This window comes from Meriones unguiculatus, chromosome 2 (assembly GCF_030254825.1).
Source record: "Meriones unguiculatus strain TT.TT164.6M chromosome 2, Bangor_MerUng_6.1, whole genome shotgun sequence".
Classification (NCBI taxonomy): Eukaryota; Metazoa; Chordata; class Mammalia; order Rodentia; family Muridae; genus Meriones; species Meriones unguiculatus.
The window spans coordinates 55,084,257-55,111,938 of record NC_083350.1 but is presented as its reverse complement, the minus strand read 5'-3'; the positions used below and the strand labels follow the sequence as shown (position 1 = coordinate 55,111,938).

At 51.0% G+C, this 27,682-nt stretch overlaps 1 protein-coding gene across 13 annotated transcripts in view; it reads left to right on the top strand.

Moving 5' to 3' along the window:
- Bin1 (bridging integrator 1) overlaps positions 1-27,682 on the top strand; it is a 57,420-nt gene that overhangs the window by 15,311 nt on the left and 14,427 nt on the right. For 6 of the 13 annotated variants that reach the window (XM_021662753.2, XM_021662752.2, XM_060377505.1 and 3 more), the window contains exons 2-9: positions 13,386-13,466; positions 19,852-19,906; positions 20,046-20,140; positions 20,571-20,666; positions 21,655-21,762; positions 22,503-22,595; positions 26,457-26,542; positions 26,682-26,757. In XM_021662753.2, the coding sequence (XP_021518428.1) occupies positions 13,386-13,466; positions 19,852-19,906; positions 20,046-20,140; positions 20,571-20,666; positions 21,655-21,762; positions 22,503-22,595; positions 26,457-26,542; positions 26,682-26,757 (690 nt within the window). Of the gene's footprint in view, positions 1-4,534; positions 4,596-13,385; positions 13,467-19,851; positions 19,907-20,045; positions 20,141-20,570; positions 20,667-21,654; positions 21,763-22,502; positions 22,596-26,456; positions 26,543-26,681; positions 26,758-27,682 lie in introns of those variants that run through there. The other 7 variants (XM_021662756.2, XM_021662754.2, XM_060377506.1 and 4 more) reach the window with 3 other exon arrangements.

The window sequence follows — 27,682 nt, the reverse complement described above, 5'->3', positions numbered from 1 at the left end:
CCCAGTTATTCTCCCTTTCCTCTGTGAGACTCAGTAAGAACAGAAAGTTACTTTGGAGGGTTGGGGATGTGGGCACAAGGCCCTGGGTTTTCTCCCCAGCATCACATGAACCAGGGCTGGTGACACATACCTGTAATCCCAGTACCACAGTGGAGACACAGGATCAAGGATGCAGGTTCATGGTTAAAGAGATGCAGGAGCTGGACTGAGAGCAGGACTCAGGTCCATCCCTTAGTGGGTTGGGGAGACCCTTCAACCTCAGGTACAAAGCTGTGAGCTGTACTCTGTGGGTTTCCATTACTTTGGGTCCCATGTCTCTTGGGGCCTGGCTCCCTAGCTTCTTCCTGAGTCTTGTTATCTAACATAGGTGACTGGAGGGCATGGACAGGGGTCCTTGCTGAGAGGGACTGTATAAGCACTCACGTCATCTCATATCTGGGTGTATGTCCTGAGTGCTTGGCATGAAATTGTGCTACCTTGGGGGCAGGCTGTCTGAGGACTGGGGAATGTTCTAGTCTTCTATGGATGGAAGTCTGCCTCTGGCTTCTTCCCAAGACCAGCACCACAGACACTTGTGTTACTGTAGAAGGGGGAAGGCAGAGCTGGTGGTGGCTGGCCAGCTGGTGGTGCCCTGCAGCAAGCATCAAGGGTTGTTCCAGGGTCTTCTCCATCTTGGATTTGCTTTCAGAGACTGAGCCCCTGCGAGAGAACTTGGGCTACTTTTCTCTACGAGGACCACGGCTGGGGCAGGTGCAGGGCTTTAGGCCCAGCGCCTACAGTCCTCCCAAGAGACTAGCCCCAGTTCTAGCCTTTCTCTCTTTGGTTGCTCTCTCTTACTTCTTGGGGTGAGGGTCAGGCACAGCACAGCTTTGGATTGGCTCCTCAGGCCTAACCTGTCAGTAGCAGGGTCGGGTGCTTTTGCTGGGGCCACTCTGAAGGGATGGAGCATGCATTAGTTAAATTCCCACAAAAGCAACCTAAGGGAGGAAGGAGGGGCTTATATAACCTATTGTGGTGGGAAAGGCCTTGGTAACACGAGGCAGGTGGTCACACAGCATCCGCAGTCGGGAAGCAGAGAGAGATGAATGCTGGAGCTCAGCCCACCAGCTCCTTCTCAGTCACTCCAGGACCCCCACTTACAGAACGGTGCTTCCTGCACTCATGCTGGATCCTCCCAGTCTACACACAGCCCTTCACAGACACACCCAGAAGCTTGTTTCTGCTGATTCTAGATCCCGCCAACTTGACAGTCAATATGAATCAGCAGAGTCCTGAGACCTCAGTGTCTGAGCCCAGGCTCTGAGGAGAGGTTGGCAGAGCCCACCTGGGCCCCGTGAGATAGAAGCTGCCCCTGGAGCACCAGTGCACATGGCAAGAGCCACCTCCAGGGCCCACCTGGTGACAAGGCTGTAGTCCTGTGTCATCATACTTGGTGGGCCTCTGTCTCCTCTCTTGAAAAATGGCTACCCTAAGCCTGCTTGTTCCAGAAAACAAGAAGAGTGAAGGCTGTGGTTAGGCCCAGATGACAGCGTAGACCAAAAAAAAAGGGTCTGGCTAGGCCTGTGTGCATCCCTGAGCCAGGGAATCCTGTTGGAGGAAGGTGATCTCTATGGAGCTCACCATTCTTAGCACTGGCTAGAGCAGCCTCAGCTGCTGCAGCTTGGTCCCAGCTCCAATAGGTGATGGTCTTGGTGGCTGCTGCTCCCTGTCTGTCTCTCTTCCCACGTTGACAGATCTGAGCTGCACTGACTCATGACTAGTTCAAGACCACAGAATCCTGGCCCTGGTCTGCTTAGCAATGTGACCAATTGTGTCTTTGCTTCCCTTTTCTTACTTAAGAAATTATTATCATTATTATTTTGTTGTTGTTGTTGTTGTTGGTGGTGGTGGTGGTGGTGGTGGTGTGTGTGTGTGTGTGTGTCAGCGTCTGCTCTCTCTTTCTACCATGGGTTCTAGGGATCAGATTCCGGTCTTCAGTCAAATGCTACAAGATGCTTTCCCATCAATCCATCTGGTCCACCCTGACTTGCTTTTGTTATCTGTGAAGGGGAGGGTGCTTTAGTTCCTTCCTTCATTGCTATGATCAAATAGCTGACACCTAGCAGTGATACCTAACAGGAAAAAAGGGGAAGTTCCTTCCTTCATTGCTGTGATCAAATAGCTGACACCTCACAGTGATACCTAACAGGAAAAAAGGGCTGATTCTAGGGTAGAGGCAGGACAGGAGGGGCCTGGAGCATTTTGCAATACTAGGAAAGAAGGGCAGGAAGATAAATGGGGATATGTCAGGAGGCTCCCACTGGCCATATTTGGGACTTTTGAGCGTCAACAAGAATAATGATGGGAACAGATTTGTGACATAGTGAATGAAAAATGAAAGCATGGGTTCTTGGAGCTATTCTTCCCACTGTCCTTTCAGAGGTAAGCAGGGAAGCTCTTCGTAGAAGGCCAGGGCTCACGGAGGGGGCTAGGCCGCAGGGAAGTGTTTCTCAGGCTTCCAGGCCTGTGCAGAACTCATGAACGCATGGGGGAGGGGCCAGCAGGATGGGATGGGGCCTGGAATTCCTTTTCTTCATCAGGCTCTTGGCTAAGAGCTATGCAGCTGGCTCATAGACCTCCTGTGCTGACTCGTTTTATTCAGTTTGACACAATCTAGAGCCATTTGGAAAGAGGGAACCTCAAGTGAGGAAATGCTCTTACCAGATTGGCCTTTCGGCAAGTGTGCGGGCAATTTTCTGATTGCTGATTGGTGTGGGAGATCCCAGCTCACTGTGGGTGGTGTCACCCCAGAGCAGGCAGGCCCTGATACTCTAAGCAGGCTGACCTAGCCATGAAGAACGAGCCAGCAAGCAGCATTTCTCCATGGCTTCTGTTTTCATTCCTGCCTTGGCTTCCTGCTTAGATTTTCTTCAGTGATGGACTGTGATATGGAGCTGTAATCGAAATCAGTCCTTCTAACCCTACGCTGCTTTTGGCTATGGTATTTTCTTACAGCAATAAGAACTCTGAGACACCTCACTTTGAGTACCAAACGTGTGTGCATGTGCGTGAGTGTGCACGAACATGTATGTTTATATATGTGTTCAGGTGAATGCACATGTGTGTAGGCCAACATCAATGTTTTTCTCAGTTCCTTTCCACCTTATTTTGTGAGTCAGGGTCACTCGCTGAACCTGGGGCTACTGATTCTGCTATTCCGGCTATTCCAGGCATCCATCTATCTCTTCCTCCCTGGGCTGGAATCAGAGACGTGTCCTCCCACGCCTTACTTTTCTGTGTGGGTGCTGTGGATCTGGATTTGAGTCCTCATGCATCTGTCTGACCTTATAAAACTGATCGTGGTAGCCACATCTCTAATCCTAGCCCATGGGAGGCAGAGCGCATAGGAGGATCGGAAGTTCAAAGTTATCCTTGGTTGTATAGTGAGTTTGAGGCTAACCTGGGCTACATGAGACACAAAAAGAAACAAAAAAGACACTTAAAAGAAACAAAAGCAACCTTCCCCCCCAAAAAAAAAAAAAAAAAAAAAAACTACGAGAAAAAAGGTAAATGTGGCAGTGGCAGGAGCCGGCTCATGAGTATGGAGGAGTGTGGGTGTGTGGGAGTGTCACGGTATCTATCTGTTCAGCTTTCTACAAGGTCTATAAGACCTGTCCTCTCAAGATGAGAGTTTGAAAGGGGCCTGTGGTGGCTGCTCACACCTTCTCCTGGCCCTTAGGAGAGCCATCCCGGGTCACTCCAGGGTCCTAGCTGACACAGGCCTTCGGGGCCGAGCCGGGCCAGCGTGGGTGGGAGAGGTAGGCTGGGAGGGGCTTTGGAGGCTGTGGGTGCCTGTAGTAGAGAACTGGGGGTTCACCTTTGCCGTTGCTACTCCAGTCTGTGCGCCTGGCGTGAGAGAGCCATCTGGGACAGAAGCGGGGAGGTGGGAGGGGAGGATCTTGCAACCCTTTTCTGCCTGGGTACCCGCCTCTGGCCACTCCCACACCACTGGTTTATCTTTTCATATCTCCCGTAATTTCCCTATAAGGCTTACAGTTGGCCACTCTGCCTCTGCCGACCTGGGAGGCCCTTTAAGTTTGGGTCAGGGGGAAGGTCAGGGGAAAGAGGCTATGCTCTGAACCAAAGCTCCTAGCTTGGCTGATTCCAGCTGCGTGTGTGTGTGTGAGTGTGTGTGTGTGTGTGCACATACACACGTTTGCATGTTTGTGCATGCTAGAGGGATACAGGAGTGAGGAGGGACAGGAGAATACCCTAGAGTGTCAGAGAATCAGTCTAAAATGCAGGAATACCTGGGCAGATGGACAAACTCTTGGCCTGATTCTGGGGTCCCTTCCTCATTTTGCCTCCCACAGGGGAAAACCTGCCTGGTTTCTCACAGGGCCTATTTTGCCTGCCTTCCTGTCAGCCCCAGTGTGAGTTTGTGAGAGCGTTAGAGTGTACATCCTGTCTGTTTGGTCCCCAACCACAGCCTGTGCTGGGAAGAAGTTCAGTGGGGAGGGTGGTGGAGACGCCCTACTGGGGGGGTGACGCTCACTCGGAGACAGCTTCTTGCTGAGGTGACAGCTCAGACTCGACAGGAGGAGATGATGAGGAAGGTGAAGATCTGGTGACTTTTTGAGGGTCTCAGCAATGGAGTGGTGGGTCCTGGAAGGGAGGTGTGTGGGCACACGCTCTCATGGCTGTGTGTAGGCATGCCAGTGTGTTAGGGTGCTGGCAAAACGGGGTGAGTGGTGGATGGAGCTCAGCCTCTGGTTCCTACAGTTTCCCTGCTTCCCTTGATTTCTTTCTCCCGCGCTCCTGGATTTGGCCAGGAGTTCTGGGTTCTGAGAGTGGTTATTCATGCCTATCCCCAACCATTCAGACTCTGTGGTGTGTGTGTGTGTGTGTGTGCGCGCGCGGGCACACATGTGTGTGGTGGGGGTTGTTGTAGAACTATTGGAGGGTTTGCTGGGGTGTCTCATGTAGTCAAGAAGAATGCTGAGCCCAGAGCCTCTGTTCTTTCTCTAGGCTATGAGGAAGGCCATGTTGGGCATTGGAGGGTTTAGAGAGACTTCGTCCCTTCCCAGAGGCACTGCCCTAGGCTCAGCCCCTCACCCCAGCCCTCCCAGGGAAAGCAGGCCATCTCATTTTGCCACCACAGAGGGCCTATGCAGATGGATGTTTGCGGAAGGAGGCCTGGAGCCTTGCACTGAGCCATTCAGGCAGCCGTTGACAGACACTTCAGCTGCACTCACATCTGGCCAAAGGCTGAGGATGTGAGGAGAGGAAACTGTGATAGGAGGTGACTTTGAGTGGTGCTGATAAGGCTTCCTGGACTGCCGGCCGTGGGCCTGTTTAGTGACCTCCTGTGCTGGCAAGCACAGGCACACGGAGGTGTGGCCAGTCTGAGCCTTACCCTTTGTCCCACATGAAAGCTCCTCTTTGTTCCTGATGAAGCGAGACATGCAGGGTGAGTGCGTGACGCTGAAAGTGACACTGAAGGTCTGGGGCTTCCTTTTGTTACGTGTGTGAATTCAAATCTAGATGACACCCACTGGGATTTGCAGGCGTGCCGTACAACAGAGAGTTGAACCAGGAACACGTAGTGATAGAGATAGACAGCTCATGAGAGAAAAGAAGGGTGGGGCTTTCTTTTCGGTGGCCAAGTGCCCACCACTCAACCGTGATGACCTGAGCTCGGTTCGCCGGAAGCCATGGAAAGCCCATGTCTGGGATGCCAGCCGTCTACGGTTAGATGGGAGATGGAGAGAGGAACGTTCCTGGAAGCTTGTGGGGGAAGCTTGCCTTTACATGGTGTAAAGTCGTGTCCTTACGGCTTTCAGGGCAAGCAGCTTACCCTCTGAGCCACTTCTCCGGCCTCTCCTATGTCAGTCTTAGGCTTCTGGAACCTCCTTCTCAGCCTTGGTCTCCTGCTTCCCCTGTGCTCTGTCTGTGAGCTCAGCTCAGGAGACTATCGGTGGGTAGAGGAGCGTGTGTGTGTGTGTGTGTGTGTGTGTGTGTGTGTGTGTGTATTAGTGAAAGCAGTGGTAGACCTAAAGAGAGTACCTTGTCTCCTTACTTCAGAACAGGGACAGCTCCTATCATGGCTGAGCAACATTCATGTTAGGGAGCGGATTTGGCGCTAGCTGGTCAGGAAGGCTTGCCTCAGTGGGCAGGGTATGGTGGGATGCCCAGTGTGGATGGGATAGATAGGAATCTGCTGTGAGTTTGTCTCTCCTCCTGCTGTGAATCTCTTCAGAGCTTATGTGCAAGAACCAACCATGCAGACAGATTACAAAAAAAAAAAAAAAAAAAAAAAAAAAAGAAAGAAAAAAAAAGGTAATGTCTGCCATTTTGTGTTAGGCTGTGTTCATAGCCATACTCTACAGCCAAGAGCCAAAAGCTCTCATTGGCTCAGGTCTTTCTGCAGTGGGGTACTTGGGTGACATGGGACCTGAAGGGGACCACTTCCTTGCCTCTTGGCCACACCTTAGTGTCTGTCATTATTACTTACCACTGCAGAGGCAAAAGTTTACAAAGTTATTCTCTACCTCTGTCATTCTTACCTTCCTTCCCATCCAGTGACCTTTAGTGGCCTGGAGCCATATCCCAGGCCCCTGCAATATGACTGATCCCTTTCCTCTTCTCTGCCTGAGCAACCTCCTCCCTCAAGCCTTTCCTTTCCTGACTGCCCCAACCTCTTGCTCCGACATCTGAGTCACCTATGTAATTTTAGCAGAGATGCAGGACATAACATAGATGGAGTAAATGTGAAAGAAAGTATTTTAGTCAGTTTGCTGTTACTATAACAAATAGGAGACAATCTTTTTTTTTTTTTTTTAAAGAAAGATTTACTTGACTCCCATAGGTGAGAGATTTTAGTCCTTGGTTTATCTGTTGGTTTTGAGTACATCTTGACAAGAAATGTCTGTCAGGGGCTGGGCTTACTGTAACTCCTAGGGTACAGAGTGCTGGAAAAGGAGCAGATGAAAGCATAGATCCATGGGGGCTAGTGGGATGGGGAAGCTGAGGCCCTGAGTAGGCCAAGCGTACTTTCCAGGTTGTGTGGCCCAGCTCAGGGTCATCAAAAGGAGGTGTTTATCAGAACATACTGGTGTTAGGCGGATGTTACTGGGCCCCATGATCACTGGACTGTCTGTCTGTCTGACTGTTTCCTCCCTGGACAGCTGTAGGGTTAGAAAGAGCAGGGCCCAGGGAGAGACTGGAGAGGCCTTTTGGGCAGGCCTTCTGGTCAAGGCTTCCTTTTAGCCCTTTGACCTAGCTTCTGTCTTAGCCTTGGGTCTACTTCTCTGCCCTTGCCTACCCAATATAGGAATTTTTATATAGGAATTTTGCCTACCCAATATAGGAATTTTACCCTACACCTCATTTTCCCAACACTGATGAGGAAGGCCAGCAGTCATTAGAGGCAGGCTACCTTGGAGGCTTCCAGTTGGGAGTGAACTGTTTTGTGTGTGTGTGTGTGTGTGTGCGCGTGTGTGTGACTGCAAGGGACGGTATGGTTGGGTCCAGTGTTGCCTGCTGGCTATGGAGAAAGAAACAGAGCAGCTATGCCCGTGTCACCTCTAATAGTCTCAAGTAGGAAGCTGATTGAAAGGGACTGCAGCCAGGCTCAGCAGCCCTTGCTACCCTCTGTGGTCTGCGGTGTGTTCTGTCCCACTCTGGGTCTTCCCTGCAGTGTCATAAGCCTTGGTGGAGGCAGCAGCGCCGTCTGGGTATACGAGGACACCCTGTTTGTCCCTTTTCCTGCTTGGCCCACTTTGAGTGGGAGGGGCTCCCGGCAGTACAGTGAGATCAGTAGGGCGTTCAGTCTCTTACGCTGTCTCTGAAGCTTTCTTTTGGGTGATGTCATGACAGCCTGTCTGGGACTCCCCGTCTTGGCCGTTGGTAGAACTTTGGGTTGGAGTGCTTCAGTCTCACATTGACTATTCCTTGCTGATATAAAACAGGCAGAGCAGGTTATAAGAAAAATGTTTTGGGGTTGGGGCGATGGCTGACTTGGTGAAGTGCATGCTGGGTAACCCTGAGGACGTGAGTTCAGTTCCTCAGCACCCACATAAAAGAAGGAAGAAGCAAGAAAAGTATTTTAGTCAGGGGACTATTACTGCAACAAATACTTTAGACAATCGCCCCAAAAAAGAGGAAGAGTGAGTCTCTGCCCCATGGCAGCCTGCTTGCAAGAGCCCCTACTCTGCCCTAGCTCCATTTGCTGGGCCTTCTGCCTCTTGGTTAGCTTTTTCCCCCTAGACCCTCTCAGCCTTCCCTTCTAGCACACTTACATTCCTTTGTGTCAGTCACTGATACCCCGAAATGCTACCCTGAGCCCACAGTGGCCTCAGGTACTGAGCACCTGGATAGGGACTTTCCACCATCCTTCTGTCCTTCCTTTGTGTTCTGTCCAGACTTACTCTGACAGAGTCAGACTTGACTCTGCTTTCCTGTAGCAGCCTGCTTGCTGGAGCCTCTCCTCCCACCCCCACTCTGTGCACTGGGAATGCCATCTGTTGCTACAGACCTAGAATCCCCGTCTCATCCCTGCCTCTCCAGACTTATTCTTTGTTCTTCTGTAGCCTTCTTGCAGGAGCCCCTCCTCTCACCACGGCTCTACTTCCTGGGGACTCCACCTCTTGGTGTGGACCGAAGCTCTCTAGGTCTTTTCCACAGCCCCTCTTAGTCTTCCCTCCTAGCCCACCCCCATTCCTTCTGCCACCCACGGACCCGGCAAAGCATTCTCTACCAAGGTCTCCACAGCCCCCACATTTGCCTCAGATCCAGAGAGGGCAACAGAAACTGAAGAGCAAAACACCCACCCAACAAAGATAAGACTGGACGTCAACACCTAGAAACAGCCAGATGCTTAGATACCGGTGAAAAGACACAAGCATGAATAGCCAAGACAATATGCCTTCACCAGAACTCAATAACTCTATTACAGTAGGCCTTGAGAAATGCAGTATAGTTCAGACACAAGACAAGGACTTCAGAAAAGTAGTTATAAATATGTTCAAGGATATTAAAGAGGCAATGAATAAATCCCTTAATGAAGAACAGGAGAACACAGAGAAGTAGTTGAATGAAGTATTAAAAACAGTTCAAGAAATGAAAGTAGAAATAGAGTCACTAAAGAAAACCAAAACGGAAACAAAACAGGAAATGAAAAATTTAGAATGTCAAACACAAACCTCAGAGGTAAGCCTTACCAAGAGAATGGAAAAGAGGACCTTAGGCATTGAAGAAATGGACACCTCAGTCAAAGAAAATGTTAAATGTCAAAAACTCCAGGCACGAAACCTCCAGGAACTCTGGGACACTATGGAAAGATCAAATCTAAGAATAATAGGGATAGAGGAAGGAGAAGAAACTCAGGTCAAAGGCACAGAAAATGTTTTCAACAGATCATAGAAGAAAATTTCCCCAACCTAAAGATGAAGGTGCTTATCAAGATTTAAGAAGCATATAGAACACCAAATAGAAAGGACCAAAAAAAAATTCTTACAACTCATAATAATTAAAACACTAAATATACAGAACACAGAGAAGATATAAAAAGCTGCAAGTAAAAATGACAAACTAACATATAAAGGAAGACCCATTGGAATAACACCTGGCTTCTCAGTGGAGAAGGGCCAGGCCAGATGTTCTATAAAGTCTGAGAGACCACAGATGCTGGCCCAGACTACTATACCCAGCCAGACATCATAATTAACGGAGAAAGAAAAACATCCCATGGTGAAATATATTAAAACAATTTCTATCTACCAATCCAGCCCTACTGACGGCACTAAAGGGAAACCTCAGTCTGAAGAGGCTGACTATACCCAAGAAGACACAAGGAATAAGAAGTACCAGAGCAATCAATTAAAAAGGGGGAAAAACCCACACCATAACAACAAGATAACAGAATCAGTAAACACTGTTCATTGTGTTTGCTCAATTAGTGTACTCAATTAATATTGAGAGTTACCATCTAAATTCCCCCAATAAGACACAGACTAATGGATTGGATTAGAAAGCGAGATCCATCTTTCGGCTGCATCCAAGAAATATACCTCACCACCATCTCAGGGTAAAATCCACCAAGAAGATTTTGCCATCCTAAACATTTATACATCAAATACAAGGGCATGCAAATTCATAAAAAGAAACACTGCTACAGCTAAAATCAAATATTGGCCCTCACACAATGATAGTGACTGACTTTAGTACCCTCCCCTTGCCAATAGACAGGTCATCCAGACAAAAACTAAACAGAGAAATCCTGGAGCTAACAGACATTATAAACCAAGTGGACCTAACAGATATTTACAGAACATTTCACCCAAGCACCAAAACAAAAACACAAACAAACAAAAAACAAAACAAAAACCAGCCAAACAGAACAACAAAACATTTTTCCCTTCTCTTTCTTCTTTTAATTTTTTGAACTCTGTCCAAAATTGACCACATACTTGGGCACAAAGCAAGTCTCAACAGATATAAAAAGATTGAGATAATACCCTGCATCCTATGTGATTAAACCTGAGTATCAATAACAATAGAAACAATAGAAAGCTTACAAAGAGGCTTATGGAAAAATGAAAAAATGACTCAAGCAGAATTTACGTAGGAAATTAAAAAACTTTTTAGAATTGAATGAAAACAAAAATGCGACATACCCAAACCTATAAGACACAGTGAAAGCAGTTCTAAGAGGCAAGCAAGAAGTGCCTATATAAAAACAATGGAGAGATCCGATATTAACAACGTGATAGTACACCTGAAAGATCTAGAACGCAAAGAAGAACTTATACCCAAAAAGGAGTAGATGACAAGAAAGAATTAAACTCAGGACTGAAATCAATAAAATACAAACAAATAACATCAATATAAAGAAATGAATGATGAAATGAAGAGTTGGTTCTTTGAGAAAATCAGTAAGATTGATAAACCCTTAGCCAAATTAACTAAAAGATGGAGGGAGAGAAGATCCAAATTAACAAAATTAGAGATGAAAAGGGAACATAACAAGAGACACCAAAGACACCCAGAGAATCATAAGGACATACTTTAAAAATCTGTACCCCAAACCTAAATGAAACGGATACATTTCTTGATATATATGACCCATAATTCATCATATAAGCAATTTAAACAGACTTCATAACCCCTAGTGAAAGAGAAGATGTAATTAAAAATTTTCTGAACCAAGAAAAGCCCAGGGCAAGAATGGCTCAGCATAGAATTCTATCAGATCTTCAAAGAAGGGACTCCTTAAATTATTTTACAAAATAGAAACAGAAGGAACATTGCCTAATTCTTTTTATGAGATCACAATTATCTTCTTATCTAAACCAAAGATCCAATAAAGAAAAAAAAAAAACTACTAACAAATTTCTCTTATGAACATAGATGGAAAAATTCTCAACAAAATACTTGTAAACTGAATCTAAGAACACATGAAGAAGATTATTCATGATGGTTGGAAGCTGACTGTCAGGCCCTATTTCTGATGACAGCACTTACATATCTAGTTGAACACAGAGAAGCTGAGGTGGTGCCTAACAAGAGCCTTTACCTTTACTGACTAGTATTCACGGCACTGGAAAGAATTCTGTGCACTCCCAGGGGAGGAAGGTATCAGTCATGGGACCTACAGTGGTGACCGCCTGTGATGGATGATGGTGCAGTAGTGGCGAGAACAGTGCAGGAGTAAACCACCACTCTCTGATTAGATTGTAGCTGCATTCAGTGACCTGGAGCCCATGCCTGACACAGCTCAGGTGACCACAAATCTGAGACTGGATGAACCACGGGGCCTAGGGGAAAACCAACCCTACTATTCTAGGAATGTAGCAATAAAATGACTCCTAATGACATTCTGCAATAGTCATAAATCAGTTGCTTTGCCCGGCCCTCATCAGAGCTGAGAACTAACAACTGGACCATGTGCAGAGAACTGGACAATCTGGAGTGCTCAGTCCTAAATGGGATGTCTTTTTCAAACTCCACCGTCAGGGCTTGGGAATCTATGGGGAAGAGAAAGATCGCAAGAGCCAGAGGTGGTGAGTGACTCCACCAAAACAGTATTCTTCAGACGCCACAAAACTGATGCACACAGGAACCCTTAGATACTGTGGCACCATGCAAAGGACTTGCACAGGTTTAAACAAGAAGGGGTCTCAGTGTTGAGAGGGTGAAGTAGAAAGGGCTCCCATTCCCAGCAAGAAGCTGTCTGCAATTGGTGCTTACTTCCAAAGGAAGAATCAAGTTTTCTTCAATGGAATCTCACCAGGAATATTAACCACACTTCAGGGTAGACCCCATCCCCAGGAGTAGATGGACAACAGAAAGCAAAGTCAATAGCCTTTTTGTATACTTTTTGTTCCATATTACTTTGTTTGGACATTTTTTTTTTGGTCTTATTGGTCTTTGCTTGTATATTTAGATTACTGATTTGTATGTGTGTATACTTATTGTCTTCTCTTTGTTTTTGAAAGAGGGAAAGTGTGAAATTGGGTGGGTTGGAAGATGGGAGATTCTGGGAGGAGTTGTGGGAGGGAAACAGTCTGATCAGAATATGTTGTTTGAAGCAATTGTTTGCCAGTTTGAGAAAAAGGCAAGCAAGCAAGCAAGCAAACAAACAAACAAACAAACAAACAAAACCAGAAGAGAAGGGGCTAGGTCTGTTTGGTGCATACATTAGAAATTTAGAAGTTAAAATCCTCAGTTGGTTTGACTCATTTCTTTTGGGATGAATGCGAGCTGGTATGTCATATTTAGGTCTCCCTAAATGGTTTAAAATTTTCTCATCTTGTTGCGGATAGCAAGCAAAAGAGAGAAAGAGAAGGGGATGGGGTCCCAGTAAGCTCCTCAAAGGCATGTCCTCAATGACTAAACTCTGTCCCACTAAGTCCCACTTTGTGGTTCTACCGTATTCCAATGACACCAAGTCTTGTGACCAAGACTTTAGCACAAGGGCCTTTGGCGGAGAGTTGAAGAGATGCTTATCCAAATTAATATGTACAAGGGAGGATGTGAGCACCACTGTGGACTACTACGCAAGGAGCCAACACCCATGGAATCTGGTATCCAGTCACATGTGGATATTGAGGAACCCCACACAACTGAACCACTCGTGATAACCGACCTACTACTCCCTTGATAATGACGTCCATTATCCACCCATGAAGAAAAAGCCTCTTGGCTGGGTGACCTTCCATTGAGTCTTACCCAGCCACGCTGCCTGGTGAGGACAAACTTTCCCACAAAGGAAGTGTGGGCATACATTCTGACCACTGCACAGTGGCAGTCCTCATGTCTGCACCCCAACCTTTCATGAATGAGTACCCTTGTTCCAGCAGCTGCGCTTCTCAAACTGATGGTCTCCCTTTTCGCTGTGCTGGCAGGTCCTGCAGAAACTGGGCAAGGCGGATGAGACTAAGGATGAGCAGTTTGAACAGTGCGTCCAGAATTTCAATAAGCAGCTGGTGAGTATTTATGGAGGTGGAAGGGCGGTTGTCAGGTTGGAGATGGTGAGTAACGTATTGTGGAGTAGGAACGCCCAGATGGGAGAATGTTGTGAGTTGGTGAGGTTGTGGAGGACTTCCTGGAGGCAGATGCCCTGGTCCTGGCTGAGACCATTAGAGAGAAGAGGCCAGGTTCTTGGAAAGACTTACAGTGAGAGACAGGGAGGGGGAAGGCTGAAAGAGAGCAGGCGACTGTGGCCAGACCCTGGAAAAGCTCACATGTCAAGGCCAGTGGGCGCTAGAGTAACTTCTTGCTGGGAGAGGGGCTACTGTAGCATTTAATGTGGGGCCAAGCAGGCCGGATGTGACTTAGACATCATCTAGGCATGATGGGTGCCCAGCTGTGTGGCAGGCTCCAACTAATCCTTTACAGGTGGCTTATGGGTATCTCCAGACAGCCCTGGAGAGCAGCTGTACCAGTGCTCCCCTTTCATAGATCAAGCCGAGAGGCTCAGAGAGATAGGGTCAATTACCTAGGGCCATCCAACTTTGGAAGTAGATTCAGATAGTACTTGTCTGGTTCTGAGGCCTGGAACCACTCCCAGGGCATCTGTACTAGGACATACCCCAGGCTTAATTACATAGACAGCATGGAGGCAACAGTTAGATACAGGGGAGGGCTTCCCTACCCAAGGGAAAATCCTGAGCATCCCAAATGGAGATGGAGTTCACCATCCACTGGCTGGAGGATGGGGAAAGGCAAAAGGTAGCAGGAGGAAGGCTGAGCTGGCCATGCCTATGGCTTCTTCAGGACAGACCCATGAGAATCCGAGGCTACAAGAATGGGGGAGGTGAGGTTAGGGCTCTGCTGGAAATGGGGTGGTGTAGGCCCAGGTGGCGAGACTCTAGCCTCATGGTACTCCTAGTCTATAACATGCCTTGGATATCACTGAAGGTGCCCAGCAGAGCCTCTGCAGCTGGCCAGGGAAAGGGCCAGGGATCTGGGAATGAGTGATAGCATGCTGGGCGAGAACTGGAGCATGGTGGGAGAGGGCTGGGGAGAAGCAGGGGGAGAATGGGAAAGCATGTGAGGAGAGTACTTGAGGACAAGTTGCCATGGCCTGCCAGAGATAGCTAACGCAGGAGGTTCCTGAGGGCAGGAGTGGGAGCCACCATGACTACCTTTCCCTTAGGCCAGTAATGGGAGGTGCGTATGTCCCCTCATAGGGGTCGTCTGTCACCTTAGTTTCTTCATCTGCAAAATGTAGTCTGGAACGAGAGGTCGGAAGCCTGGCTTCTGGTTCTCTGTCTTGTAAGGCGGGGCATGTCCCCTCCTTAGCTGTTTCCCTCAGGCTGTGGGCAGCTTTGAGCTGCTTTGCAGACCATCATTACCTCTGAACTTACTGTGGCCATGTATAGCCTTGTCAGCCGCTCAGGTTTACTCTACCACACAGTTTGTAGTGCTTCGGATCGAACCCAGGGCTTTGTGCATGCTAGGCGAGCATTCCCCCAACTGAACCCTCCCCCAGATCCTGGTATTTTCTTCGTCGTCAGATGAAGCCCAGGGGTACAGCGCAGTTAAGGCCACGTGGCTAGTTTAGGGAGCTTGGAGATTGAAATTTGGACTCTGAGCCCTTACCTTTGTCTAAGTTCACCCAGCCGTGAGGCGAGCTGGATGTTGTGAGCTTGGGGTGGGGCTGCCCAGGTCACTTTAAAGCAGGCTGGGCTGGCAGGGGGGGGCCAAGGAAAGCAGACAGGAGCCGAGGTCCCTGTGGCCTGGCCCAACAGAGTGGCAGTCCTGATTGGTCCCACAGTGTTTATAGGCGTGGGTTTGGGCCCAGAGGACACCTTCTGGAACCATCAGCACATGTACAATGATAGAAGTGTGGAACTCTGCTGAGTGAGGATGTGGGCAAGAGAGCTGGGAAGGGTTAGCATTCCCATGACACTTTTGCTCGGCAGAATGGGGTCGGTCATACATAGTGCATTTTCTCTGCGCACACGTTGTTACAGGTCAGCCTAAGCGAGTTGGCTTCTGCCGGATGCTAATCTTCGATGCTTTACCCTACAGCCTCTTCAGAGTCACCCTTGCTGGGTCTGGCCCTGGGAAAGCCCTCCTTCAGTAATCCTTGGGCAGAGGCTAGGCCCAGAGACCAGGACTAAAGGAAGCCATGGAGGTTCCCCTGGACTGGGGCTCAGGCTGCCCCAGGGCTGGTGTTCTGCCTGACTGTTTAGGGTCAGGGGTAATTTAAGGTGTCCTTTGCATCTAAGTGGCCCTCACTGGGAGGTTACACAGGTCTGGAATATCCTGGTAAGTTTGTGCATGCGTGTGCGTGCGTACGGGCATGTGTGGTATGACTTGGCAAGGGGGTGTGGGTGAGGTGTGGATTGGAAAGGTTCTTGAGGGAGAGAATCCAGGAGCTGTAGAGTGCTTGGTCCTCTGCTAGCCTAGAGAACTGTGATCAGAGCTGGGGTGTGGGAAGCCAGAGCCCCACTTTCTCTGTGGCTCTGGCTGGAGCTCAGTATAACGAGCTCAACTCCAGGTTACTACAGGGCTGACAGGGTGTTCAGTGTTCAGGGTGGTGGATTGCCTATTCCTTCTTGTGTTCCCTGGAGGAGGCAAAGGTTGCCTGCTGGTACTCTTGATGACCCATCCGGATGGCTTTCTTTGGGTCCTGTTGTTGCCAGTCCCAGGTAGCGCCCTTGACTTCTGCCCTGTCCTGAACGACTGCAATGAGCAGAGCCGGTAGGCTGTGAGGCACTTGGCAATGAAGATTCAGGTTTGCCTTCCAAATACGCTTGGTTTATTCACACAAACATCCCTTATGATCCCTCGATATACAAAGATTACGGTAGCCTCATGTAAACAGACACCTCACCAAGTGGTGAATTGCTGGACAGGAAGTGCCGGCCTCTCCTGGGGAGTCCTCTCCAGGGAGGATGATTTGGGAGCACGCTTGACCCATGCTGCCGGGTCTTTCAGCTGTGGCATGCTGGGAGGAGGGTAGCGTTGGAAGTTCTGGATGGTCTTTGAGAGTGATGGTCAGCGCTGACAGGTACAGCAAAGGTGCAGGAGACTCGATGGTCACTGGAGCCGGAGTCACATGGTGGACAATCTCAAGGTCCCGTTGCCAATGGGGATCTTTGCATAGGCTTGAGATGGCATCGTGGGAGCACAGCAGTGCAATTCTGGGACCACCTCTAAAGTTCCGATTTTTCCTATTGTTCCAGTGGGCCATCTGGGCTCCCAGCTTAAGGCTGGTTCATTTACATGTAGGAGCTGCCTTAGGCTTGGCCCGGATCAGAGCTGTTTGTGGTTGGCTCCTTAACACATCTTGCAAGCATTACTTTATTCCAAGTTATACAAAATAGTTTCACTTATGTCCTAACATGGATCCTCAGGAGACTACCTGTTGCTTTCAGCTCCCAGCACTGCATATCTGATTCAGGCCCTCCTGAAGCCATCATGAGTTTCTGGGCTGGCTGAGCTCTTACTTGTAGGGCTGGTCTAGACTCACTAAGGTGCACAAGCCCTGCTCTTGGGTCTGTTTAAAGTCCTGTCCCTGTCACTGAATGCCTAGTAGCAAGACTTGGGGCTGAAGTCAAAGGTTCCCTAAAACTACTGGGAGATGGGAGCTTGAGTCTGCAGGCTTAGGGTGGGACTGAACAGAGGAAGGCCCAGCGTGGGTGTGTGGAGGCTGGCTTGGCTCAGCCTCCCCTGGCTCTGTGTCAGGCCCTTTCTAACACTCATGGGCCCAGATGAGCAATGGCCCAGAATATTCTTCCCCAGCTGGCCTCTAAAGGCATTGTGATTGGGACCCAGGAACTTCTGGAGAATTGCTGCCCAGCCATCCTGTTTAGATGCTGAGAGAGCCAGTTCGGGGCAGCTCCTTGCTCAGCTGAGTGGTACTTATCTGCTCACAGCTCAGTGTCTGGGAGCCTTGGTACAGCCTCAGTGTAGCCCACCCAAGGGGAAACCTCTTATTTGGGTACAGTGTCAGAGCATGAATTAGAAGACACAGGAAGTGGACTAAATGTGTGACTGGGATGAGGGGTGCTGGGCCTGGAAGGTTCTATGGCGTCAGGTAAACAGAATAGCATTACTTCCCTAGCACACTTTAATCCTCATCTCTAAACATAGAAGCACTTAAGGTGTTAAAGTCGGGGTGCTCTGGAGTGCTGGGACTCTTCCTGTCCAGTGCTACAAGCTCTGCATCCCATCTCGAAACACTTGTAGGTCAGGCTTTTGTTTCCCCATTTAATTTGCTCTCAGAGAGCCTTGAACTTACATCTGACCAGGGCTACATGCCAGGTGGTCAGCCCGCCTGGTCTGTCCAACGATGATCTGTGGATTTGATGAACTGTGGAGTGAAGGTGTTTCTAGAAAGAATAACAAGATTGCACAAACAAAAGTGCTGCTTATATGTCATTTGCATTATGAATAATGCAGAGATGGCGTCCGGCACACAGGAGGACACGTATGGGCCCTGTGCATAGTCTCTGTCATTTCATACGCCATCCGTGTCATTCTGTGCTTGTGCATCTGTGGTTGTGGGTGCCTGACGGTTCCAGGATAAATCTCCAATGTTTCTCAAAGTGCAGCTGTCCTGTAGGGGGACTGAAAGAGTTCTGTTCCTTTCACCCTCTCTGGTTATAATCTGGCATTTGACGTGTTTTTTTTTTTTTAAACTGCCACTGCTGGTGTCCTCAGCTGTGAAACAGGGTACAGAGTACAAAACAATAAAAGGATTCCACCCAAGGCGAGTGTAGTGAACCAGCGAGTTTACTGGAGCAAGCGTGGGTGACTCAGAGGCAGCTGTGTACTAAGAAGCCCACCCAGCGTGGGTGATGACTCACCAGAGCTGCAGCCCCTAGAGTTTCCTGGCGTGCAGACGCAGCGGGGCTGGCTGGAGAGTGTCCTCTCCCCGGCAGTTGTTACTGTTTATATAACCTTGGCAAGGGACCTTCTAGATCTGTCCATTTCAGGAGCTTCTTGGGAGCCATGTTATGGGTTACCCACCTAGCCTGAGCCTCCTTCCGGTGGGAGGTGCTCCCTGAATCTCCTTGGTTTTGTATGATGTTAAGCCTGTTGCTGACCTCAAAGCATCCTTGTCAAGTGGTGAGGCTGAGAAGATGGTACCCAGGGCTGTGGGCACCAGGGGAGAATTGCAGGTCCCAGCAGACGAGGAAGGGCCTGCTGGCGGCAGGGGAATAGAGGTTGGAGGGTGCTGGGGTGAGCCAGGAAGGTGGCCAGTCCCTGAATGCCCTTCCTGGACCAGTATGCGCAGAAATCATCTTTAGGCCAGAGTGCTGCACTCTCTAGATCTCCTGTGGCTATGTCATGGCCAGAGTGGAAGGGGCCAAGATGGTTCCTTCCTGAGACACAGCCAGCCTCAGCTGCATGGCCCCTGCCCAGTGTAAAGCCTACCCCTTGAGGCCTGACTTCACGGCTCTGGGGCCTGGTGTGTCATCTGAATTGTCCCAGCACTTGTGGTGTGCCAGGCAGGGTTGTTATTTGTTCTGTATGCCAGGCTCAGGGAGTAAAGTGACTTGTCTACTTCATGGCCCCCAAACTTGTGTGTTCTTTCCCTCCTTACGTGGCTTCTGGAACCTTCCACTTAGCACTCTGGGTAGCCTGTGGTAACCCTCCTGGTACCTTGGTCTTAGTGTTGCTGGCCCATTTCTGTATCATAGGGACTTGGTTCTGGCCCATGGTTCTACCCCCTGTGCTGCTGGCTCTGCAGCCTCAGGATCGCTGCTACTCTCCTAGCTCGGGAAGCTGACTCCTTCTCTACAGCCTTTTCTACTGTCTCTCTCGCCCGGGCTGGAGGGCCTGAGAGTACTGGGCAGCATCTCTATACTTCCGCATGCTGCTACCGTTCCATTTTGGGCTTTTCTTCTCCTTGGCGTCTGCCACCCCCTGTCCACAGGCACCATTGTCCCTGTGAAGGCTCATTGGAGCTTGCTGTCCTCTGGTACTGTGGGAGTCTCTGTTCCCAGGTGCTATCTCAGGTGCCTGATGGTCCTTGGACCTGCCTGTCCGTGTTTCTGTGCTCTTTCGTCCCTCGTTCACTGTCATCCCAGACTGGGACCGCTTCGTTCGCATACTCTGTGTGTATGGTATTCAGCAGCGCCTCAGCTGGCATCCGCTGTGCGGGGTTCTCCTCCTCTCGCCTTCCTTACACCACTAAGTGGTGGCTGACAAGAGGACTGTGGGAGTACAATGACAGTAACAACAGCTCAGGGGCCACAGCTGCTCTCCTCTGGGGTTCATCTCATAGGGAGAACATGGTTGGTTGCTATGGGCAAGAAGGAAGCCTGGCTTGCCATGAGATGGGTGATGGGAAGGAGAGAGTTGGTGACCAGTGTCCCCAGGCCCTGACCTAGTTCTTGGCTTTTCTGGCAGACAGAGGGCACCCGACTGCAGAAGGATCTCCGCACCTACCTGGCGTCTGTTAAAGGTAGGGTACATCTGTCTGCAAGTTGGGGCTGCAGAGCTGAGGCAGGCAGAGCTATGGGGCAGCTGGACCACATCTGTGGTGGTGATGGTTGCATGGGGGATGACAAGTGGAGCCCATGGATCTTCTCCCTACCGCACAGCCATGCATGAAGCCTCCAAGAAGCTGAGTGAGTGTCTCCAGGAGGTGTATGAGCCTGAGTGGCCTGGCAGGGATGAAGCTAACAAGATTGCAGAGGTGAGCATGGGAGGGTGGCCTCAGTTCTCCCCTCCCCCCCCCCGCCAGGGTCCTTTTTGGCCTCTGCTTCTGTCCCCGCAATGTCTCACCTTCTGACGCAAGCTATCCTGATTCTCTGGCGCTCACACACAATGCAGCCTTGGTCAAGTTGCCTTCCTTCTGCAGGCTGTGCTTTTGGTGCTCGCCACACTGGCATTTGAGAAAGTGCACTACGGCCGTGCCTGTGTGCTAGTGCTCATGAGTCACAGTCTCCCCTGACGACCCTGCCAGTCTTTACTGTACTTGAACCTTGCTGACATCCCAGGGGCACTGCGACCTCAGGAGAGCAAGGCCCTGAGAGTGCACAGAGCTCTGAGGCCATGGGCTCCGGGATGAATTCTGGGGACTGTGTGGCTTAATTCTCCAAAACACTCTTGTTCCTGCGTCTCAGAACAATGACCTGCTGTGGATGGACTACCACCAGAAGCTGGTGGATCAGGCTTTGCTGACCATGGACACCTACCTGGGCCAGTTCCCTGACATAAAGGTAAGAGACCCCTTGGCCCATGGTCTCGCTTCCACGGGAGTCTGGGAGAAGCCTCAGGCTGGCTCAGGTGGAAGGCGACGGCCCTGTGTCAGCTGTCTGCTTAGCCTGGCAGTTTGTCTCTTCAGGACTGGCTCCTCTGTGACCAGTCACTAGCTGGCTGTATCTCCTGTAGGAGATACAGGGCACTGAAGATCCACCAAAGAAACGACTTTGCCCAAGCCTGGCTGAGTTTCTTGGGGTCGTGCTTAGCCTAGAATGAGTGGCGACTTCCAAAGCTGCATGGCCGGAGCTCCCGCACAGCTTGCAGGCGGTGTAGCAGCCCAGAGCATCTCCTTTCCAGTAATTGTTAACACTTACATCGCCTCAGGCGGGGCCTCAGGTGTGAGGCTGTGTGTGGAAGACCCAAGCATCTGTGGACCGCAGGTCCCGGTATCTATGCTGTGTGTTTGGTAGGGCGAGTGTTGCCTGTTGACCGTGTGGATGTGTTTATGTTACCGAATGTACGGAAACCTGGAGGCTTCTGCTGGAACTGAGCATGTGCCTGGAGCCCTGTACGCTAAGGTCTCTATCAGCGCTGCTGGGTCCCCGGGTGCTGTGTCCCTCGGGCCTCAGGAGTCTGAAGCACCTAGGAGGGATGTCTCCCTGATGTGCGCCCGTGCAGATATATAGTGGTTCAGGAGATCTGGCGCCTGAGAAGTAGCTCTAAAGATCCCGGAGCCTGGCTGAGGAAGAGGTTTGACTCCCATGATACTGGCTAGAGGGTACTGGCAGATGACTTCCTGTCACCGGGAAAGTGGGTGACACAGAGAGGACAGGGCGGCCTGCGGCATCAACCTCCTGCCTCCAGAAGGCTCTGTTGCCAGACTGGGGTCTGGCCCCAGATATGCAGCTTCAGGGCTGCTGTGCTTACCTTGCCTCCTTTCTCTGGGACCAGCCTGGGCATCTCGGCATTAGGCCCCATTGAACCCTCCTGTCTCCTGCTTCTTAGTCACGCATTGCCAAGCGGGGGCGGAAGCTGGTGGACTATGACAGCGCCCGGCACCACTATGAGTCCCTTCAGACCGCCAAAAAGAAGGATGAAGCCAAAATTGCCAAGGTAAGTTCCGGGGCAGGGGCAGGGGCAGGGGCAGGGGCAGGGGCAGGGGCAGGGGCAGGGGCAGGGGCAGGGGCAGGCAGGGAATCAGAGGTTAGTTCAAGGGTCCCAGCTGTGAGTAGGGATGGTGCTAAGACCAGGGCCATCCAGTAGCAGACCCTGTGGGTGCCTGGGTAGGCGGGTAGGGCTGTTGCTGGCCTCTTTCTGCCCCTTTGCCCTGCTCTGAGGCAGTTTTCCAGAACCAGAATAGACCCAGCTTGGGTTTCCCTGGCGTGGCACTAACTTGCTCAGTGCACCGAGTGGAATTCTGTCACGGGATCCGATGTGACCCTGCCTTGCTGGAACAGGCCTGTGGGCTGGTCACAGGGCTGGCCACACAGTCCTGTGGTGGGCGGGTGGGCAGGCGGGCAGGTGGCAGAGCCCCGTGTGCTGAACCCCCTCGACGCTGCCCACTCCTCTCATTGCCGTTTTGCAGTTGCAGTTCAAACGCCCTCCCCACGCCACTTGGGTGGGACTCCCCTGATTCTCTCAGCCCTGGGGGTTGGCGGGGGGGGGGTGAGACGCTATACCCGCTGCAGGCTGGCCTCTAGATGGGGGCTGGCCTGACGGTCCCTGCGTGGGATGGTGGGCCTGCTGTTTAATTATTTATGTCTCTGTTGTTTTTTTCTTCTTCTCCCACCTCCCTCCCGTCTGTCCATTCTCCTTCGCCTTGACCTCTCCTTCCCTCCCGCCCCTGCCCCCAGCCTGTCTCGCTGCTTGAGAAGGCCGCCCCCCAGTGGTGCCAAGGCAAACTACAGGCTCATCTTGTAGCGCAAACTAACCTGCTCCGAAATCAGGTGATACTGGCTTCTAACCTTGCACGTGCTGGCGCCTTCTGGTCTGTTGTCCACTCTTGGGTGTCTGTCTGCCCAGCCCCCACAAAGCTTCCCCGGGATACGGGAGGGCTTATCTTCTTTCTGGGGTTTCGAGCCAGGTAGGGCTGAAGTCTGAGCTGGAGGCCTGTGGCCTGTGGGTGCGGTGGGTGGGGCTTTCGAGACTGTTTTAGAGGAGACACCTGACCAGGTTCCTAGCAGATTGGGGCCTAGGAGTTGTGGCTGACTTGGGCACCCAACCCGGGTCTGTGCTCTTTTCAGATGGCTGGCATCCTGTAGCGCTCCAACCAGGAACTGCCTTTACCTTTCTCTAGGAGCCCTCTCTGGGACTCCTGCCGTGTTCCTCAAGCTGTTTGAAAGATCCAAAGTTATTCCGAGGAGACGTATCTTACCCCACAGGCACTCTTAGTCCCAGGAATCCCAGCGCTGTCTGCAGCCGAGTGCGGCTCCTAACTCAAGGCCTGGGGAGGTTAACCTGGCCCTTGGTCTGGGCTCCAAGTAGGGAATCCTTGCTACAGAGGACTCATGACCTGGCCGCTGGAGGAGACTCTAGGAGGCCTCTATCTTCAGCCTGGGATGCTGAGACCCATCCGGGAGACCTGGGTCCAGAAGGGTCATTCTTTGGAGGTTACACAGAGGGCAAAGGTTTGAAGGGACTTTCTGCTGAACCCTGGTCATACCACCACCCTGCCAGTAGATCTATAGCCCTCTTGGTGTCCTGCACCTGGAACTGGCTAAGTTTGGCTGAGGTCTGCTGAAAGTGAGGCAGGTGGACCAAGAGAGGTGGGCTACATCTTTCTTTATTCTTCCAGCCTCGCCAAGACTAAGGAAACCTTACAGTGGGGGATGAGGCAGGTAGCTGAGACATGACCCAGGAAGAGGTCGGATTTCTCCTGGACAGTGCCCCATTTTTCTGGAGCCACCTCCCAATCCCGTCATCTCCAACCTCATGGTATCAAATGTACAGTATCGGGGAGGGAGGAGCGCCAACCTGACATGGCTAGATGCCTAATTTCTGACCTGACCCACTGCCTAGCTTCTCGAAGGCCGAACCTTGTAGCTAACCTTGGAGGCTCTGAGGTTAGGATCAAGGTGATTGGTTATTCAGAGCTTAGTAGGTATAGACTTACAGGTCTGGAAAACACCCAGTAGGCCTTGGGAGGTGGAGCAGGCGGACTTTGGGGAAATGTGTGGGGCTGAGGGCATAGAACCCAAGCCGGGTTTATGTTGACGCTGCTCCCTGACCAACATGGAGTACTTTGAGTTGGAGAGGCCCCTGGGGGAGGTTGTAGGGCTTGGGGTAGGGTCTGCTGGATGCCCTAGGGCTCTTGAGTTGAATGTGGGTTGGGGGATCCTGATTGGGAGGCCAGCAGGGGAGGCTGAAGCACGGGGTCACCTTTTCAGATGTTGGCTTGTTTTACCTTTCACATGGATCTCTCTCTCTCTCCTCTGCTCCTAATGCCTAGCTGGAAAACTAGAGCAACTGTAATTGCCCTTGTCACCTGTGGACAGCTAGGTAGCTAGGTGACTGTGAGTTTGAACTTGAGACCCTAATCCACCCTATGGGTAGATTTGACTTTGAAGAGACAGTGTACCCTGTTCCCGCTGTGCTTGCAGGACTGACTGGCTTCCTATTGCCCTGGCTGACCCTGGGAGCTCTCCAGACTTGCTCCAGCCTCTTGGGCTTGCCTGCCAGACAGGTCCGGATTCTAGTCAGCTCATTGACTTTAGAATGGAGAGGGGGAAGGATGGGGGCTGGAAGGCCTCCTGCATTACCCATAGTGCTCGCCTGCCTTTTGCTCTGGAGTGCTTTCTACATTCTGAGGTGTGGTATTTGTGGTATAGCGAGCATAGCTGCCTTCTGAGTGCTTCCTAGAAGGCCAGGATATGAGGCACATATCAAAGGACTCAGGCCCTTACTATGGGGAATTTAAAGTGCGCCTGCCCTTGTTCTGTGCACTGTTGCTAGGACACCGGACCTCTGCTGAGAGGCTCCGATCTGACCTTTCTGAAAGGAATCACTTATGTTTACGCCATCCAAATTTGCCTTTAAGTATGTGAGTGTTTGTCTGTCTGTCATCTTTGGGGGTGTGTGCCGTGTGTGTCTGTGTGTGTGTGTGCACATCCATCTGTCTGTCTATCTGTGTCTGCCATCTTTGGGGGTGGGGGTTCCCCTCAGAGGCTAGAAGAGGGAGTCAGATCACCTGAAACTGGAATTTAAAGGGAGTTGTGACCTTCCTGGTGTGGGAGCTAAAACTGAATTTGGGTCCTCTGGATGGGCAGGAAGCACCCTTTAACCCAGCTACTAAGCTGTCTCTCTGCTTCCTGACCCCAAATTTAGAGTGGGTTTTAGGAGTCAAACTCAAGTCCCTCCACATGCATGGTAAGCACTGACCTTCCCCAGCCATCTTACCAGCTTCACCTTTAAAGAGTTTCGGTTTTAGTTTGTTTGTTTTGCTTTCTGTTTTTCGAATTAGATTCTAAAAAGTCTGCTCAGGAGCCCATGTGTTACCTGGAGGGCAGGGTAGTCAGAAGCCAAGGCTCCAGCTTGGGGTACCCTGGGCCTGGGTGCTTAGTGGGCGGGTCCTGGTGTGCCTTAAGCTAGGCGGAGGGGTCAGCTGGGCCTGGTGGGGGGAAGTGTACTTTGGTCTTAGTGGTGTCCTGGCCAGCTGTGGGCCCAACACCAGCTTTAGAATGTGAGGCTGCGGCCTGCTGTCCATCGAGCCGGGGATGTGAGTCAGACCTGAATCCGGGTCACTCCCCTCACCCTTGTCTGTGTGACCCAGAGCTCTGCCTGGCACTGGGGTCTAGTGCCCCCTCTTGGTAGGCGTGAGCACTCTGCAGAGTAAGTAAGTGATGTAGGGTGAGCCCTGGGCACCTCAGCCCAGCTCCGTCCTCTCCAGTCCTCTCCAGTCCTCTCCACCTTTGCTCTTAGAGGTGCTGAGTCAGTGCCACTGGTCTCTGGTTGAGATGGGTTGTAGTAGAAGGATTTGTGGGGAAAACTTCCCCAGCGAAGGAATGAGAAGCTAGGTACCAAAGCCAAGCAGGCTCTCACCCCAAGGAAGAGGCAGGAACCATTAGTTGGGGTCGGAGAAAGCAGTAGTCCGCTAGTTGAATCTCGGGGCTCACGCTTGGCTCCAGGGGGTTGATGTGGAAGAAGGCAGGGCTCCACTGCGTTTGTGCTCTGCCTCTGTGCTCCATTCTCTAGGTTGTTTGCTTTCGACTCCTGCCCCCTCTGTGTATTTCTGTGTGTGTCTGGGTTAGGGGACAAGCTCCAGTATTGCCCCTGAGAAGTCAAGGGCATTCATATTTTGAGACAGGATTTCTCTCACTGGGGCCTGAGACACATTGGGACCATTCTCACATTGGGACCTGGTTCAGTTCAGCCGGCTCGCCAGTGAGCTCTAGGGATCTTCTCGTGGCCACCTCCCCGGAACTGGGGTTTCAAGTGTGCTCTACCACATCTGGCTTTTCATGTGGGTGCCTGGGATCAAACTCAGCTCCTCCTTCTTATTCTGCAGCCTCTTTACCCTCTGAACCATCTCCCAGCCCTTGCCTCCAGCCTTCTTATTGGCCTTCTCTTCATATCCTCCCTTTGTAACGGTAGCTCAGCTCTCCCATTCCTAGAGTGTCCTCTTAGGTCTAGCTGTAGGAGTCCCTAGGGCTCCAGTGGGAGGTTGTGGGTAGCCATCCACATGCAGTCTAACCTCTATCCTGCCCAGGCCCTGGGGCCTACGTCCAGGCTGGAGAGGGTGCCGGCTCTGGGGGTAGGTCTGGGTCAGTGCCAGACAGAGTCTAACACACCCCACCGCCTCTCCATCCCAGGCAGAGGAGGAGCTCATCAAAGCCCAGAAGGTGTTCGAGGAGATGAACGTGGACCTGCAGGAGGAGCTACCGTCCTTGTGGAACAGGTGAAGTCAGGAGGGGCCCACATTCCTGGCAGCCAGCCTGGCCCCGTGTCCACCTCCCCGCCTCGAGGCTCTGTGTCTCTGAGGACGCAGCATGCAGTCACATGTGGTTTTCACCATCTCACCTCCTCCCCTCCCGCAGCCGTGTCGGTTTCTACGTCAATACGTTCCAGAGCATCGCTGGTCTGGAGGAAAACTTCCATAAAGAGATGAGTAAGGTAGGCCAGGGTGACCCTCAGTGCAGAGGATCAGTCATGGGCAGAAATGGGGAGCTTGGGTGCTCTGGTCACCACGCTAACTTTTCTACCTGGGGCAGCGGTGGATGGTCCAGTCCAGCCCCAGCCTTCCATGCCCAATCCTGTTCCTCTTACCTGGACCATGTTTCTGGAATGTGATCAGCCCCTTCTCAAACTATGACCTGGCAGCTCCGAGAGCTCAGGGCTATAAATGGTGATGGATAGTTTCCCTCATCTGTGGGAAAATAGTAGATGTTACCAGAATTTTTGTAATAATAATAAAAAAAAGTCTCAGCTGGGTGCGGTGGCACACACCTGTGATCCCAGCACTCAGGGAGGCAGAGGCAGGAGGATCTCTGTGAGTGTGAGGACTACCTGGTCTACAAACTGAGTTCAGGACAGCCAAGGCTACACAGGGAAACCCTGTCTCAAGAAACAACCACCACAAAAAGTCTCCTGTGTTTCCTAAGGCAGTGAATGGGAGGCTTCTCTTCCCGAGTCTGGCATGGGAGGCGTGATCAGCTCACACGTTCATGTTGTATTAGAATAGAGGCTGGGTAACTGGCCGTTGGGGTGACAGCTCCCCCAGTCCAGATGGTGGCTGTTTTGCTTTTGTTTCTTAGACCCAGGGGGATGAAGTAATGGCAGCTTATGGGCTTGGGGGCTGAAGAGAAAGAGCTGGTTTGGGGCCTTTTCCTGACCACAACCCTGCTGTTTAAGGCCTCTCTTTTCTCCCTGTTCTTCCCCCTTCTTGAAGATCTGAGGCAAACCATACAACAGGGCGGGCAAGATGGCTCAGCGGCTCTTGTCACATAAGCCTGATTAGTGACTTGAGTTTACCTCCTGAAACTTAAGTAATGGTAGGAGAGAATCGGCTCTCTATAACTGTCCCCCAATCAATACACAG